We start from the raw sequence: 14,004 nt of genomic DNA, 5'->3' as shown, positions 1-14,004 counted from the left end.
AGTAACTATTACATGCCAACCACATGAATAATTAGAATATACCAGTGACTAAAAACAGGCGAAGATACCCCCTTGATGGAGCTGTCATTTTTTTTAGAAATGAGGCATATGATAAATGAGTAAAACAAAACAGAAACTAAAATATATTCTAAACTGCTTATGGCTTCCTGGAAAGCCTATCTATTTAATTTCCCTCTAAAATGTATATATGAAGCAAATGTATGAATCTGCTTAGTGGTATAGGGGTTAAGAACAGAGGCTCTGGTGTCAGACTGCCCATGCTCAGATCCCAGGTACGGGTCTACTGCTAGCTAGTAGTAGAGATCCCAGCTCTACTACTAGCTAGCAGTAGACCCGTACCTGGAAACTACATGTTAGCTGTTAGTTTCTCATGTCTTATAGTTTATCTTTTGTCACATCATCTAAAGCTGTCTCATTTTGGCCAATTCCTACCATTTTTATCTTTCTTTTGTAATGTTAATATTTTATACTGTCTTCTATCTTTCTCCTCTTCCTCTTATAGTTCTGTGTACTTTTTAAAAACTTCAATCATTTCTTATTTATCGATTTGATCAATTCCCACATTTGCTTCCTGATTCTTACCCCTTTATTCCATCACCATTCTGTTTCTACTTTTGTTTTTAAAAAAATATTTTTTAAAGATTTTATTTATTTGACAGAGAGAGATCACAAGTAGGCAGAGAGAGAGAGAGAGAGAGGGAAGCAGGCTCCCTACTGAGCAGAGAGCCCGATGCGGGGCTTGACCCCAGGACCCTGAGATCATGACCTAAGCCGAAGGCAATGGCTTAACCCACTGAGCCACCCAGGCACCCCAAAAATATTTTTATATTTTATTTTTATAATGCCTCTTGTTCCACTAGTGTTATGTTACTGTCAATTCTCTTACTTATCCTATCCATTCATTCATTTAATGATTTTTATTCACTACCTACCAGGTCCCAGGTATTGTTCTGGACACTGGAAATACAATAGTGAACAAATCAGAGGGAAAATCCTTGCCATCATGGAATTTGCATCACCCTCCTTCTGCACTATTTTTCTTTATTGTCATACTTTTTTTCCTTTCAGTTCTTTAGGTACTGAAGAATTGAATTCTTTCTTTATTTACACATCACATTTGATCTTCCCTGTTATTTATTTCATATTCTGTGTCTTGTTTTTCTGTTTTCATGTGATTTTTATCTAGGAGTGCTTTAATCTTCTCTCATTGTATTGGTATCAATCTTCATTAACAAAAACTACTACATTCTTTATCTAGACCTAAAGAGTACTCAGATTCCTACTGTGATTTTTTTCCACAGGATCAAAGATACTTAATGATAGAATAATTATTTCAATCCCATTCTCTTTATTCAGGGAACAGCCCGTTTGTTGTCTGTCTGTTTATTCATCTATCCATCCATCCAACCATTTCAATCCCTCCCTATATTAAAATTTAAGATAAGGGAAGAAGAACTAAAAGTCACTTCTTCTAACCCAAGTCATTCCTTGTATTTCTTACCATTTTTTGGATACCTCAGCACTGTTTTTTTAGGGCTTAGGACATGGATAAGAACCTAACCATATATTCAGTAAACTAAATCCATTTTTGAACTTCAGGGTCTCACTGTGGCTACTCGGCTCCATCTCTGGTTGTGTACCAGTAGGCAATATTTTGTGCTTCTGCTACTGCCAAAGTTTAATTGCAGTAGTTAAAGTAAACATAACAAGTACATAGCCAGTTCTTGCTTCACTGACCTTTTAAATAAGATAAATGTTTTTCTGAAGTTATCACTGAAGACTATAGTGCTATAATGGAGAATTTAACTCTTCAGGGAACAGAAATTTCCTGTCCAATTCTTTTGTCTCTTTGGAATTGGAATATATTTGTTTTTAAATGAATATAATTACTGTGGACGCTGGATGTTTAAGCCCTAGCAGTGCTGATTTTGTCTCTGGCATAATGAGTTTACTTTTGCCTGGCAGTTTATCTGCTTATTGGCTACTCCTTTTTAGCTTCCCTGGTCTGGCTACAAAAGTTATTTTCAGATGATATTCTATTTAAGGAGCAACAGACTGAAGGCAAATAGAAAGGAATAATAAAGGAAAGTAAATAGAGAAATGAAGGGGAAAGGCAGGTATGAGCTACTACAAGATTATCATTGGGTATCCAATTAATCATGCAGCCACAGAGAAGCCAGTAAAAAAATCAGGGCTAATTTACACATCACCTTCATCATATTAATGGCTTTGGGACACCGGTCAATCCCCTGATTACCTTGGGAAGGTACAGAATACAGGGTCTCATTAGGCTTATAGGATTTCAGAATACTTTATTCATCTCATAATATACTTCAATATTTTAGAAATAAGGATTGTGGTATCTTGAGCCTGGCATAAGGGTTATATTTTCATAAATGTTTGTATTGTAAAATCTTGTCAAATGCCATTTCCATTTCAGCCTCTTTCCTCTCTCCCAACACCCCTAATAATAGTAATGCATGACCCATAAGGACTGTGTTTCTGAATGCAGCTGTCATTCCGACTTGATAATATTTGTCTCCGGGGATTGTATCCTGTGATCATATCTTATTCTTCTGAAGTCTTTGGGCACATAATACCCAAATTTTAATGCAGGAAAACTTCTCCGAGTAGTTGTATCTTGTTTAAGGTACACATTTGTAGGATTTGGGAGATGGCACTTACGTATCAAAGTGTATTTTTTTTTCTAAAATGACAGAAGGACCTACGTATTCTGTGGGAGATTTTTCCAGAATTAAAAGCTGGTTATTATTCAGGTACCTGTTATTATTAGAAAGCATAGTTCATAAATCAGACACATATGATGGAGACACATATGATGGGTTTAGGAAGCCATTAAATGGAGTAAAAGGCAGGTGGAATAAACCAAGGCATGTTTATAATTTCTGATCTGCAGACTTTAGATTTATTCCCATTTAGCTAAATTCCCAGAGTATCTCACCCAAATTCCACTGAAGAGTTTTATTCTCCACAAATTTTCTACCATTACAGAAAAAATTCTTTTACTCATAAACCTTTAATTATGTAGGCTAACTTTGTTTTGGTATTAGTTAATCCTCTATTAATTAAAAGATAATCCTCTATTTAGATTTACAAATATGGTTATGATAATTAAAAGATAATCCTCTATTTAGATTTACAAATATGGTTATGATTCCCCTTCCTTTCCTTTCATTTCCCTTTTTTTCCTTCCCTTCCTCTTTTTCCCTTCCTGAACAATTTAGTTCTAAAGCCATTTGGGGGCCCAAACAAGGCAGGTGTCCATATTTGCACTGGGGAGGAAGATAGGCTGCAATTGCCCTAAGCAAGCTATATGAACTATGAGAATCGTATTCATGTGACACCAAGGTGTCAGAGCTCAAAGGAATGAGATGGTAGTCACCCAAGGCTGGGGATGAAGTACTTTTTCATGGAGGTGTGGAGGTGCGCTGTGGCTTATATGGGAAGTCAGAGCCCAAGTAGGGGTTAACAAAGGTGTCCCTACAGAATTGGCAGCCTAGGATTGGATGTCAGAGTCGAAGCAGGATGAAAAGGGCATCTACATATGACAAAGAGGCTCTCAGTGGATGGGAGAGAGTGATTACCTGAAAAGATTGATCAAGTAAGTACGTACATTAAAGATCATGGCAACTAGGTTTTTCACTGTTAAGAGATGGTAATTGTAATACAGAAAAAGAGAAAACTAGAATGTTTGGAACTGGAATTTCAGGTTTCATTGTGAACTCATGGTTTTAAATATGTAGAGGTCAAGGAAAGACTGGGGAATTTTTAGACTGAAGGAGACTCAAGACATATGAAGCCCAAATGTAATCATGTGATACTGAACTAAATCATTTTGCTGTAAAGGGCATTACCAGTTTAGTTGACCAGAATCTGAGACTTAGATAGGAACAATGTATCAATGACAATTTCCTAATTCTGATGGTTATATTTTGATTATGTAGGAGCACGGTTTTGGTTTTAGGAAATACACAATAATGTGTTCAAAGATGATGGGACATCAGTCAAGTAAACAAATTATTTTCAGAAAAGTTTTTTGTAAAATATCTGAAACTTCTGAAGTTTATGATTATTTCACAATTTTTTAAATGCATTTAATGAAAAGTAATGCTGTGTTGGGCACCTGAAACTAATATAACATTATATGCCAATTATAATTCACTAATATAAAGAATGTAATGCTGTGGAATTAAATCTCAATTTTAGCTCATTGATTTAAAACTCTATTATTTAAATTCATTAAAAATGACTTAGGTTATATTCTCTCACATTTTTTGCAGGATTACTGGCCAAGGGAAATCCATTTTGGAAATAGTGATGAATGGTTACACACTGTGAAGAAAATAAAAGAAGATAGTTCATTTACTTCAATTTATACACATCTCTGGGGAACAGTCCCTCGAATACATGAGGCAGTCATGGCCATGGAGTCAAGATTAGGGGAATGTTCAGTCCTTTTGAAAAGCCATGCCTCTAAAATATTTGTGTGGAAGAGCATAACTTTTGATACAAGTAAATCTTTTTTTTTTTAATTTTATTTATTTATTTGACAGACAGAAGTCACAAGTAGGCAGAGAGGCAGGCAGAGATAGAGGGGGAGGCAGGCTCCCTGCTGAGCAGAGAGCCCGATGCGGGGCTCGATCCCAGGACCCTGAGATCACGACCCGAGCCAGAGGCAGAGGCTTAACCCACTGAGCCACTCAGGCGCCCCTGATACAAGTAAATCTTATTTTTTATGAGTAAAGTAATGGTCAGTTGTGTGTGTCTGTGTGCATTCTCATAAAGAATAGAAATCCTAAGGTATAAAATATCTGAGAACGTACACGTTATTTTATTTTTAAAAACTTCTTCATTTCAACATAGTTCAATCAAGATTTTTAGCTGAACGTGAGCGTATGGGTTTAATGAAAGTGTTGTTAGAACACCCTAAAATAGTTGTGAACTTTGTTCAGCTGCGGCGGAGGTGGCCGAGTATCAAGGAAACAGGGTTGGATCAATTCTGTATTGGTAGTAGAGACAAGCAAGTCAGTAAGGGTCAGAACATAAGAACAGAACCATGTAAAACCCAAAGTAAATTGAACTGCATGAGCTAGGTTAGCTTGTAGAAAGTGTTTAGAATTCGGTGGTAAAAAACTGCAGACTGAGGGAAAAGCATATCTTCCAGTAACGATCATTTTCACTTCTTTTCAGTATTTATATAACATTTTTCTCACCTAGTTGTATTTATTAATACTTCCAGAATATTTTTAGATACTAGTGGTGATTCTTGTATCATTCTTTATGCAATGAGTAAACTTCTCATAATACAAGCCTTAAAAATGATAATACTAGTTGTACTTTTAAAGTATTTTCTATATATTAAATACGCTTAATTAATTATATTACTTAAATATTTAATATCTTTTTTGGACCTTAGTTTTTCAAATTCTGAGAATTTGTTTAGTATACTACTATTAAATTCACTACTGTTTTATTTTAAATTTTCTTATTGCATTTTTAATCATTTTCTGAATTTAAAAAATATCTTTGAAATTATATAAGCTATATACATATGTATAGAGAGAGAGAGGGAGGGAGACATAGAGTGAGCGAGCACAGGTGTGCACTTTCAAAAAATAATTTTTTATGTGCTTATTTTCCTCAATATGTAAATATCTGGAGTTTGGACTCAAGTCTGGGTTACCTGGCTTCAAAGTTGTCCCCCATAAACTTTCACTAAGACTTGCTCCAAAGTAGTGTACTTTATTGAATTTAAGGTGACCATGAAGCAACCAAACATAAGTAGCTGAGCTATGTGAAAAATATGGGGTTGTTCTGTAGGAAGGGATTGGGGTAAAACTTTAGATTTAGTGGTAAGTACAAAAGATATTAGTTGGAGCATGACATTTCTAAAGAGAGGAAACAGAAGATACAATATTCATTCAACTAAGAGTATGTGTGTCTAGCATTATGCTGATCAAAATAGTTAGTTGATCTCATGAATAGTTTTATATGTAATTTCTTTAAAGCATTTAAATTTTTTTTACTTTAAAAGATATATATATGTGTACATATATGTCTCATTCTTTTAAAGGTTCTAAAGGAAATTTGGAAAGATACAAGACATTTCTAAGGAAGTACCATAGGAGAAAGAAGATAATGGTATGGTACTTGTTTTCATGTTCCCTGAAAAATTATATTTTCACAGAAAATTATTATAATTTCACAGATAAACACTAATAGAATTTTTTAAAATTTTCCTGTTAGTCTTTTATTGTCTACTTTTGTATCTATCTGTGTGCTTTTTAAAACAGCTAGACTCATCTTCTTTACACACTCCATATTAGAATGTTGGCATTTTCACATTACTGTAAGTTACTTGAAGACTTAATTTAATGTATATATTCAAACTCCAGTTATTTAATAATTATAATAACCTATACTTAGTAGTACAGTTTCTTTATCAGTCCTCTTCCTTTAGAAAAAAATAGTAATTCCTTTTGATTACCTTCAAAATTGCCTTGTCAGTTTTTTAAAAAAGTCTCAGGGAGTTTGATTAGAATTATAATAGACTTTTATTTTGTTTTGTTTTATTTTTAATTATGTTATGTTAGTCACCATACAGTACATAATTAGTTTTTGATACAATGTTCCCTGATTCATTGTTTGCATATAACACCCAGTGCTCCATGCAATCCGTGCCCTCCTTAATAACCATCACCAGGCTCACCCATACCCTCAGCCCCCTTCCCTTCTAAAACCCTCAGTTTGTTTCCCAGAGTCCATACTCTCTCATGATAGACTTTGAATTACTTTTAGAAAGTTAGTCCTTTTCGAAAATACATTCTAAAATTATATAATGTTAAAGCTATAAAGACTTTAAGTGCCACCACTAGTCTCTCATCTCATTATATGTTACTTTTTAATTTTCAAAATTATCTTTTCCTGATTATGACTAAAGTAGTCATTTTAGAAAATTAGAAGAAATAATTAAGCTGTAGAAAGGATAAACATCCTAATTCTATCATTTATAGATAAATCACACTTGTCACTTGCATTTTTATTTTCTTTTAGAAAATTCAAAGTAAATTATATATTTGTAGTTTATTAAATGTAATATGAAATTTTCATTAATAAATATTCTTCTCCACCATCTTTAAAGTAAACTAATATAATAGCTCTTTGGTTAGACATTTAGGTAGTTTTCATTCATTTTTATTTACAAAGCTACTCTGAACATATTTGGAACTGAAGATTGTGCTTATCCATGATTATTTTCTTAAGATAAATTTCCAGAAGTAGAACCACATAGGAAAAGAAATGTGAAAATCTAAGTGTTTTGATACGTATTGCCAAATTGTTCTCTAGAAAGGCAGTACCAATTTATATTTGTAACAATAGGGTTTGTGATTGATCTCTTATCAATTTCCTTGTCAACATTTAATACTATAGTTTTTAATGTTTGCACAGTTGATAAGCATAAATCTTATCAATTGTATATGTTTTACTAATGAAGTTGATATTTTAGGTTTTTCTTAGTCTTTGTGGTTTTTTTTTTTCTGTGAATTGCCTATTAATGAAATTTGGCCATTTTTTTTGGCTATTGGTTTTTTTTATTTCTAAGAGCTCTTTAGGCTTTTAAAAATATTAACCCTTTCAGTAATATGTATTTCTTTGTTGCTTTTAAGAAGTGTTTTTTGTTATATAGAATTTTACATTTTTATGGATCTGTAATTTTCTATTGAAGTTTTCTGCCGTTAGTGCCATATTTGAGAAGAGTTTCCTTGTCACAAGATCCTACATATATTCACTTGTGTTCTGTTCTATTATTATTACAGATATTTGTGTGTGTGTATTTGATTCTTTATCCAGTGTTTATTTTTGTGTAAGAGAGTGAAACAAAGATTTTCTTTTAGGTCATCAGTAAATTTGTGTGATTTTCTTCATATAAGTTCTAAACATTCCCTGTTAAATTTTTTCTTAGGTATCTTAAATTTTTGTTACTAATATCAGTGAAATTGTTTTTCCATTATTTTATTAAATGGCTTATTGTTGACATAAAGGAAATTATTTTTGGTATATGCATATTATTCAGGAATGTTAGTGGTTTCTCATCTTGTCTTTGATTGGAAAGAATGCTAGTACTTTGCTATCAAGCATCATTTTACATGTTTAAATAGCTGTCTTTTTTTAGATTAATGAAATTTGTTTATATTCCTAGTTTATTAAAACTTTGTGGATGTGATGTAGATTAGATACAAATCAGTTAGAGATCTAGATACAGGTATCACTGCACTGTGCTCAAACACTTGAAAAATAATTTCATGGTTTGAAATGGAGAGGAAAATAATCCACTGTGATGACAGCTGAAGCTACTTTCAACCTTTAATCTTTGTGGCAGATTACATTAATAACTTTTCCAGAGTTGAGACATTCTTATATTCTTAGGTTATACTTTTTTATTGCATTACTGGATTTGATTTGCTAATTGTTTTGTGTGGATAGTTGCATCTGTGTTTGATAAGATATGATTTTCTTCTGGTTTTGGTATCAAAATTATACTAACCCCAGAAAATGAATTACTTAGTTTTATTTCTTTTTCTAGTCTGTAGACTATAGAGCATGGTAGCTGTATAGGGATATCATTTGTTATCCATATATGTGTATGGATATCATCTGTTCTTTGGATGTTTGGCAAAAGTCAACTATGAACTTCTGTTGATTTAATTATTATTTATATTTTGCCGAGGGGAATAGGTAGGTTGGTAGAGAAGCTATGTGGAAATTAACAGATTTCATAAATGTCAACTTGGGTAGATCGTCAAAACATAATATTAAGTGAAAAAAAAGCAAATTACCAAATAATATGTACAGTTGATACCATTTCTTTACATTTTAAAAACACATAAGAAGTGTTTATATTCTTTAAATATATGTACACACATATATATAAACATGTTAATGGAATGGGAAGGATGCAAACGAAACAAATAATAGTGACTCTTTCAAGGAAGGGGAACACATGAATAGAACTGTAGAGATTACGGTAAAAAGGAAAGCTGAACTTTATACTTTGTTGAATAAATTTCAAATTTTATTTTATAACATAGTTGTAAGCAAATACTAAAATGTCAACAGTAGTCCATTCTGGGTTGTGGGAACATGAAAACACTGGTAATTTCTTTTTTTTTTTTTTAATTTTCAAAAGAATTTCAAAAATTTTGACTTCTGGATTTTATCAAATAATTTTTGAGGATCTATTGCAATGGCCTTTAGATGAATTATACTAACAAAAATTTTAATTATTTTTATTGCTAAAATATGTTTTATTGATTTTTTTATTTGGACTTTAGCACATATTATTTGTATTTTTGTGGTATCTTTTCCAGGTTGTATGATCAAGAGCTCGTTTTGTGTTACTATTATTGTGCTCCTTGAAAACTTTCAGTGTTTCCTTGCTTTCTGCAAAATAAAGCCAGGACTTTGAGATTAACATTAACATCTTTCTAAATATGACCCCATTCTCATTGATTAATGATATCTGTAACTCTCAAGCACACAGCCTTCTTTCTTATTAAATGAAAATTGATTTTATTTTGCCTAAGTAATCTGTTTTTATTCCTTTGTATACTTTTTTTAATGACAATAATGTCATTCTCTTTCTGTTAGCAATCTGTTATCATTCTTCAAATTTGTTTCCTATGTCATTTCCTCTATACTATGTGTATTATATAATGTGTGTGTGTATGTGTATGATTTGCCTGTGAGCTTAGTTATTTCTGGAAGAAATGTTGATAAACAATTGTTGATAAACAATTTATCAACATGTCAAGTGATCAATAACTAATGTATACAGAAGGCTACTTATTCTCTGTGTAAAGTAGTATGGTGGACCTAGAGATGCACAGCCCAGATTCCCCGTCAAGGAAGAATCTCTTGTCCTAGCTGCTAAGAGTGCTGTTAGTGGTGCACCTTTCAGCTATCAGTCCCTTCTCCCTACAAAGAACTTCCTCTTCCAAAGACATTCCCTTTCAGGAACAACCTACATCCAATGACTGATCAAGCTGGGGGCAGAAAGACCTTTCAACCAAATGGCTCTTTCAACCAAATGCAGGACATCTGTGACAGGCCCTTTCAGCTCTAGAGCCCTTTTTAGAGTCCATGGAAGCTGTTAGAGTTGTATCATAGCTGATTTCTCCAACTTCCCAATTATGCCTCTTCCCTTGCCTTCTGTAAATGTTGAGCCCAAAGGCACTCCCATAGACATTCTGAGTACTAAACTCCACCTCAGAGTCTATTTCCCAGTGAACCAAAAGTGCAATAAGTAGTTTTATATTTATTATAGCCCTTATCTCTCTGTGTTTTGTTTGTGTATGTATCTGATTCCTCTCCTAAACTATGACTAGCCTGAGCGCAAGGACCATCTTTGTATTCCTACCATCTAGCAGAGTGACGGCATTCTAGACTTCAGTAGGAGATAAACACACACACACACACACACACACACACGTACATGTACACATGCACACACACATAATTAACAAATTTACAAAATAAAAAATTTAATTTAGAATTTTAAAGATTTTATTTTAAATGTTTTCCAGCTTTCAGATGAAATGGAGACAAAGAAGACTGTAGAGGTATTTAAAATTTCTATTCTATAAGATTATGTGTCAGAAGTATTATATAGAAATAAAGAATGTTTACAATGATATAGATATAGCTATAAATATAGATGGGGCTCTAAGAGAGAGCAGTGGAAACAGGCATAGAAGCTTTTCCTTCTGCCTTCCCCTTCCTTATGGGTAGTCTAGCTAAAATTCTGATCATTCAAGTTGTCAAAGATGGTTCTGAAATACGATTTTATTTTGCTTTTGAATTTGGCATATGAATATGCCAGGGCTCTTAATTTGAAAGAATCAGAAAATAGGAAGATTTTTTAAAGTACAATAAAAAGTTTTCACTTATTTTAATAAATAGAAGTAAAATAATTATGTTAATTAGTTATGGTTAAATATTTATCTGTCTTCTGTAGTCCTCTGAGACTATTATACTGGAAAGGGTAAAGTAATGACCGTTGTGTGCTATTTCCTTCTTTCTAGGGCTTCACCTTCTCAGGATTCAAAACAAATGAGCTTACTCAGCTACCCAGACATTTGGACGCTAAACAAATTTATCTTTTTATTTTAAAAGCCCATAACTTTGATGTACGTAAATATTATTTTTATTGTATGATACATTTTGAGAATATGATATAATGAATCAGACTTTTATTTAAAGCTATGACAAATTAGATGATAAGCATGATTGAATTTTGAGGGCATTAAGTCTGTAAGGAGAAGATCAGTGATGTTTACTACCTTGATCACCAGAAAAGAATGTATTAGATTCTGTGTTACCACTTCAGGGGTCTGAGGTTGCTAGCATTGTCTTGGCATGTGACTGTAACGAGTGTTTTCCCCTTCCTCTGCCTGCTTTATCAGCTTAAGAGATTTTAGTCTGCTTATTTTGACCCCAGAATAACTTATGAGAGCCCTTCTCCACAATGCCACCTTTTGAGCCTCCAAGTATCTTGGGAATTTTTGAGTAGTATCCCTATAAGATAGCTAATTGAAGTACTGCAGGCATAGGACAGTAACTAGATCATTGCCCATTGCTTGCCAAGCATAGAATGAAAGTTGGGTGGTACCTGATATTGATTTCCCACTTAAATATTAGGTGGTCACCTAACAAGGTTTCTCTTTCCTGCAGGCTTCAACAATGTTCCTTGTACCCCAGGCAGATTCCTTCCAGTTCTCTGGCGTGGACTTGGCCTTGGAATTTCCTAAAGCCCTCCTAGAGGGGGGCCAAGTCCATCCCTCACCTCCCCGTCCTTTATCTCTCCATCCCTCCCCATCCCTCACCTCCAGCTTTCCTGTGTCTCTTCATTTCTCAACACAAAATCCCTGTTTTCGCTCCCACTGTAGTTCATCAGAAGTATAATCAACCACTTAACCCCTTTTTTTCACTCTCTTCAAGAAATAGAGTGTGATTGACTTGATTTGGGTCTTCTATATACCCCTCAGGCAACTACAGAGTACCTCAACTGACAACTATATCTAGAATGATTTAGTAGTGATACTCTCTTATTTTTCATACTAATACAAGTGTTTTTCAATTCTCTTTTATATTTTGTGGGATTTTGGTAAGAGTAAAGGCTTAGTCTGCCCCCTTTATATTATCACCTGATCCCATTTTTATAGAAAGAACTATAGATGCTAATTGTAGTTATGCCTGGATCATGAGCCTGTTTATTTGTTTCTCTGACTATATTTTCCACAGTTTCCTCAAAAAAAGGCTTTATTGTTACAAAAAGAAATTGCTAAATTGTTGTTGTTAAAATAAACTTATAAATGTTGTTCTGGGTAATCTATAATATTCTTTCTAACATTCCATGTTCTAAGATGGTACTGTATTTTAAATATGGATGCCTGTACATCTAACACAAATCAGAAAAACAAGGAAGAGATGTACAGCTATAAGGAATTATTAATATGGTTAGTTTAGGGATACTGGCATTATTGAAAGAAAAAGGAAAGTGAGGAGTGGAAGTAGATATGGGAAGGGTACGGGTGGAGTATGACAACCTTCTGGGCATATCCGTGCGTAGACACCAGTGTTTTATTTGTTAATACTCCTACATGATTTCAAAAAAGAATTTAAATTGGCTTACTATAGCATATAGAATGCAATGACATTAAAAAAATAGATAATGAAATTAGACCAAAGAAAATATAAGTGAGTGTAGGAAAATAAAAATATCAGGAAATGTTATTTCATAGAAATGCTTATAGTAACAGACTAAGAGATCAAACTTATGGATCTGAAACTTGGAACGAGAAGAGTATGGGTTTACTATTACATGATTGAAGGTATGGGAATCCATGGAATTGATGAATTCACCTAAACCATCTAAACACATTCCTGGGCATATAGTCATTAATTAAGTTCCTTCGTGAGAGAAAGTGTACATTATCCTCTGTACCATCCAGAACAGAACTGTGGCTATAGGTTTATGCTCAGTAAAAATTTTATTAAATTAAAATGAGTGAAAAATGAGCTATATTGTGAATCAGAGGAGAAAGCTAAGCCACAAGCATACTGATATATATGAATAGAAATTCATAGAAAATTAGAAGTAATTTTGTCTAACCTAGACTCAATGTTAGAACCAAGTTAGATAATCTAGGTTTTAAGGTGTTTTTACAGTTACTTGAATCAAAAAAGTATCACAAAGTGGGGAGGGGAGAGGAGAGAATCATTTAACTTTTTTAACTGGGTTTGGGTTTTGTTTTGTTTTTTTTTAAGCCAATTTCTACTTTTTTTCTTATTTTGGCTAAATATTGATATATTTTAAAGAATTTGAAATTCTACTGAAAAAGGAAGTTAGTGATACTAAACATAACCAAAATTAGAATAGAAGCAGTTGTGCAGTTAGTGTACAGTTAAAATTATTTTTCCTTGAAATTTGCAAATAATTTAAACAAAATTATTGTTCCTCCTCCCCCCCGGAATTTCAATTTTCTACTTTTTTCTTTATGTATTTCACATATGTTCTTTGTAATGAAAAAATACTAAATCTAAGCTGTTAAGTACTAAGTACTAAATTGAAGCTGTTACCTTATGTACTCCATACTATAATTAGTGGTCTATGGAAGAGAAGTGTCCCCACAGAATACATGATAACTAATCTTCTAGGTATAAAAATCAGGATATGAAATTAATGCACAGAAACCAGTTGCATTTCTATACACCCAACAAGACAGAAGAAAGAGAAATTAAGGAGTTCATCCCATTTACTGTTCCACCCCAAACCATAAGATACCTAAGAATAAATCTAACCAAAGAGGCAAAGAATCTGTATTAATAAAACTATAGAGTACTCATGAAGGAAATTGAAGACACAAAGAAAACATGGAGAAAATGGAAAAATGGAAAGAAAAC

General features: G+C 33.1%; 1 protein-coding gene across 1 annotated transcript in view; it reads left to right on the top strand.

Annotated features, from left to right (window-relative positions):
* Positions 1-14,004, top strand: part of FAM227B (family with sequence similarity 227 member B) — a gene marked incomplete at both ends in the record, with an annotated part of 175,659 nt that overhangs the window by 3,370 nt on the left and 158,285 nt on the right. The window contains 4 exons of the mRNA XM_080808525.1: positions 4,323-4,554; positions 6,116-6,183; positions 10,626-10,661; positions 11,124-11,228. Of these exons, the coding sequence (XP_080664651.1) occupies positions 4,323-4,554; positions 6,116-6,183; positions 10,626-10,661; positions 11,124-11,228 (441 nt within the window). The remainder of the gene's footprint in view (positions 1-4,322; positions 4,555-6,115; positions 6,184-10,625; positions 10,662-11,123; positions 11,229-14,004) is intronic.

The sequence above is a fragment of the Martes martes genome (assembly GCF_963455335.1).
Source record: "Martes martes genome assembly, chromosome: 7".
NCBI lineage: Eukaryota > Metazoa > Chordata > Mammalia > Carnivora > Mustelidae > Martes > Martes martes.
This window is presented reverse-complemented; position numbering and strand designations above follow the sequence as displayed.